General features: G+C 45.6%; 1 protein-coding gene across 1 annotated transcript; it reads right to left on the reverse strand.

The window, feature by feature from the left end:
* Positions 1-2,983: 2,983 nt before the first annotated feature.
* CCR75_009098 (uncharacterized protein) lies at positions 2,984-3,184 on the reverse strand (the record flags this gene model as incomplete). The annotated part of the gene is made up of 1 exon (XM_067967143.1): positions 2,984-3,184. One exon carries the CDS (start codon positions 3,182-3,184, stop codon positions 2,984-2,986), a length of 201 nt encoding a protein of 66 aa, XP_067815700.1.
* Between the last annotated feature and the right edge of the window lie 752 nt (positions 3,185-3,936).

Consider the following 3,936-nt stretch of genomic DNA (forward strand, 5'->3'; position numbering starts at 1 on the left):
AAGTGACAGACTTCAGCATTCCGAGGGATTGATCCCTCGGCAGCCGGTGGATAAATCCCAGGAAGAAAGCGAGACATTGAATGTCTTAGTTAATGACGGATCAAGAGTAGGCGCTTATACTCCTGAGTATGCGCCTCCGAAGTTAACTTCGGAGATAACTCAATTACCAACCGTAGAACCCAAGCGGTTTTTGAGAGGTCTGCATAGTAGTAGAATCAGGCAGATCTGCGTACTCGTCACAGAGGACGAATACGTAACCGATATTCGATCAGCGGTAATTTTTGTAGAGAACGAACGGGTTCTAAGCAGTTCATCGATGGACGAAGTGTTCTCAATGTGAAGACTCGGATTGAGAGATCTACTACTAAATCCTGGGAGTCACTTAAGACAAATCCTTTATACAAGAATTTGATTGAATTCAGGGATGTATTCTCTGTAGCAGTTCCATGCGAGTTGCCTAAAGATAAAGCACTCGGCATGAGATCGAGCTTAAACCGGGATCGAAGTACTGTGTCATGAAGCAGTGACCACTGCCTCGCGAGCAAGTACTTGCGGTCGATAAATTCTTTATCAATCGAGTAAAATCGGGCCATGGGAGGGAGTCAACCTCCCCCCTAGCTCTCCGACCTTCTTGTTTGCGAAAGGCCACGGGAGGGTGGCAGATAGTGCACGCATTCAATAAACTGAATGCTGCAACGGTACCGGCTCAAACGCCGATACCTAAAAAAGACGTAATCATAGATTGTTTGTCTGAAAGTATTACCTTTTCGTCTATGGATCTGATGGATGGATTTATCAGATACATATGCGTGAACGGGGCATCCCGTACAAAGCAGTGAGCACCCCCAGTGGGATGCTCTGGAAATGGCTACTGATGCCACAGGGGCATAGTAACATCCTACAACATTCAACAAATGCGAAACAAATCTGTTGAGACCGGTGCGAGAATTCGCACCGAGCTATTTTGACGATGTATTCAGACATACCCGGGCAATGGACGGAAAGACGGACGTGGAAGTTCATAAAACTCACGTTCGTCAAGTTCTTAAACTTATGCGAAAGCATAAGTTGTACCCAAACCTCAAGAAATCTATATTCGCTGCAAGCGAAATACCACTTCTTGGGTGCATCGTCGGTAAACACGGCGTGCGCCCCGATCCCGAAAAGATCAAGAAATAACCGACTGGCCATTTACAGTCGATGTCAAGGGACTTAGAAAGTCCTTGGATTAGCGGCGTACCTGCACAAGTACTCACGCAATTATGCAGAGATGACAGTTCATCTCTCTCGACTGTTAAAAAAAGACGAGAAATGGTTATGGAACATGATTATCAGCGTTCCTCTGAAGGTATCAAGCAAAGCTTGATGCAATCACCCATCTTGGCGATTGCAGATCAAGACAGACCATTCCATGTGGTCTATGACGCCAGCGATTTCGCAATCGACTGCGCGTTAATGCAATACGATACATACGGCGCGGAGCGCGTCGTCTGTTACCAATCGCGTCAGCTGCAACCAGATGAACGCAATTACCCAGTGCATGACAAGGAACTCCTTGCCATGAATCAAGCACTGGCTAAGATTAGGGTTTATCTCCTCGGAGGTAGACCGTTTATCGTATATATGGACCATGCGTCATTACGCACAGCCATCAACAGCCCACACCTCTCGCAAAGAATGGCGAGGTGGCTATACTTATTCGCGGAGTATTTTTTTCATCGTGGAATATAAACCTGGACGACTTAATGTCGTCGCGGATGCATTATCACGCCGACCCGGTTTCGATCCGGCTGTGCACTCCAATAGTGAAAATAATCCCAGTGGTTTTCAGACTGATTTATATTTAATCGTATTAAATATAAATACCTATTTTTACCAATCGAATTGTCATCTCTATAGATAACGCTTAATATGTATTGCGAGCGTATCTTTCAAGATACCTCGCGTAAAGGATGACGCTATCATCATCCCTCCTAATGTGAATGCACCTATGCGCATCACATACACAAGGGTTGGTCACAAATGTGCACCAGACCCGAGTGCTGGGTCCAATTACTATAATTTTGTAATTGACCATCCCCTTAAGTACGCCAAGTGTTCTTATCGGGGACTGTGTAACATTAGGGCAACTTTGGCCCGTTACAGTGATACTTTGAATCCCCTTGCTTGTCTTTGCATCGATTATCATGTTATCGAAGTAAAGGCATACGTAGGCGTAGCGGCCTTTCTCACCCTTGACGTAGATGCATTTGCCCCGCAGCTTAGAAATCGTTAATGTATGAATACAGCATGGAACGTCTTGTTCCATGCATTGGCAGCATTTTTGAGACCTAAGATCGCCTTATCCAGCTTACCATCATGTTACTGGCGTTGGTACACCGCGCGGTACCTCCATGATATCTTGTTCCTTGAGATCGCTGTTTAAAAATGCTGTGTCGGCATCCAGCTGTTCAGTTAAACATCTAGTCAAGACAACCACTGATAACTCGACTCGAATGAGTTCATGAGCGCGACGGGAAAGTAAGTATCGAAGAAGTCTACGCGAAGCTTCTTCCTGAAAACGTTCGCAACGAGTTAAGCCTTGTTTCGCACCACATGTCCGTGCCCGTTGCACGTTTTGGCGAACACCCATCTCCATTCGATTGATCGGGATACCGTCATCTCCGGTACCAGCATCGATGAGTCGCTTTCCGAGTGAGCTTTGAGCTCAGCGCTCATACCCTTTACCCATTCCTTCGCGGTATTTTTCTCCACGCCTACTGATATGTCGTCAAGGCGTCATCTGCATCTTCAACACTTGCTGCGTAGGCTGGTTCATCTTCTGCATGAAGGCTATTCATATCAACACTTGGTCGCTTTGTTGGTTGCATTTAAAGTGATCGTCATTATCAGGTTCACCGTCGCTTTCCGCTAGCGCTTGTCAGTTAAGAGCTGATCTCTTTAAGCGTCGAGAGCAACCCCATTCGGGATTGAACATCATGATTCAACTCTTGTACCCGATGACATCTTCTTGCATTCCGACGTCGACAATGAGTCTTCTGTCCACATGCGACTGTTTTTTAATCCCAGGCTGAGGCTCTTCGTCAATATCCTTGATCACGTTGATGACTCCAATGGTCTCTTTCATCGAGGCATCGTAAAATCCATTCACCTCGCCCTCGTCGAGCTTCACTGACCTTAACATCGTGCCCTTTCCAGCATCAGATCATACACGCGATAGCCCTTCATGTCATCCTTATAGCCAAGTAACATATATTTTTTTAAGCTTCTATGGTCCCAGCATGAAGGGTTTATCGTCGTCATCATGAGCTATTGTAGGCGGGCACGTCGTAATGCTGCTACGCTCTAATTAGAGACACACCCTAGCACAGCGAAGAAGCGGTTTAACCTGCTTCTCTTGCGTGCAGCGAGGTAGTTGTGGTTTGTGTGTTAGCGACCTCACCCAACACACTAAGTACTTTTAATTAAGAGTCGTCACGGGAGCGGTAATCCGGCTCCTCGTGCGCACTTATCAAGTAGGAAGTAGTTTTCAGACTGATTTATATTTAATCGTATTATATATAAAAACCTATTTTTACCAATCAAAATGTCATATCTATAGATAAGACTTAATATGTATTGCGAGCGTAACTTTCAAGATACCTCGCGTAACGGATGACGCTAGGCGTCATCCCTCCTAATGTGAATGCACCCTTGTACATCACATACACAAGGGTTGGTCACGAATGTGCACCACACCCGAGGGTTGGGTTTAATTACTATAAATTAGTAATTGACCACCCCCTTAAAGACACCAAGTGTACTTAACGGGGACTGTGTAACATTAGGGCAACTTTAGCTCGCTACACCATCCCCCCTTTAAGAACGAATTTACATTTTTAAATTCGTCAAAGAGGAGAGAGGAACTGCGAGCAGCTTTACGCGCCGCTAGTTCAC

This window comes from Bremia lactucae, linkage group LG19 (assembly GCF_004359215.1).
Source record: "Bremia lactucae strain SF5 linkage group LG19, whole genome shotgun sequence".
Classification (NCBI taxonomy): Eukaryota; Oomycota; class Peronosporomycetes; order Peronosporales; family Peronosporaceae; genus Bremia; species Bremia lactucae.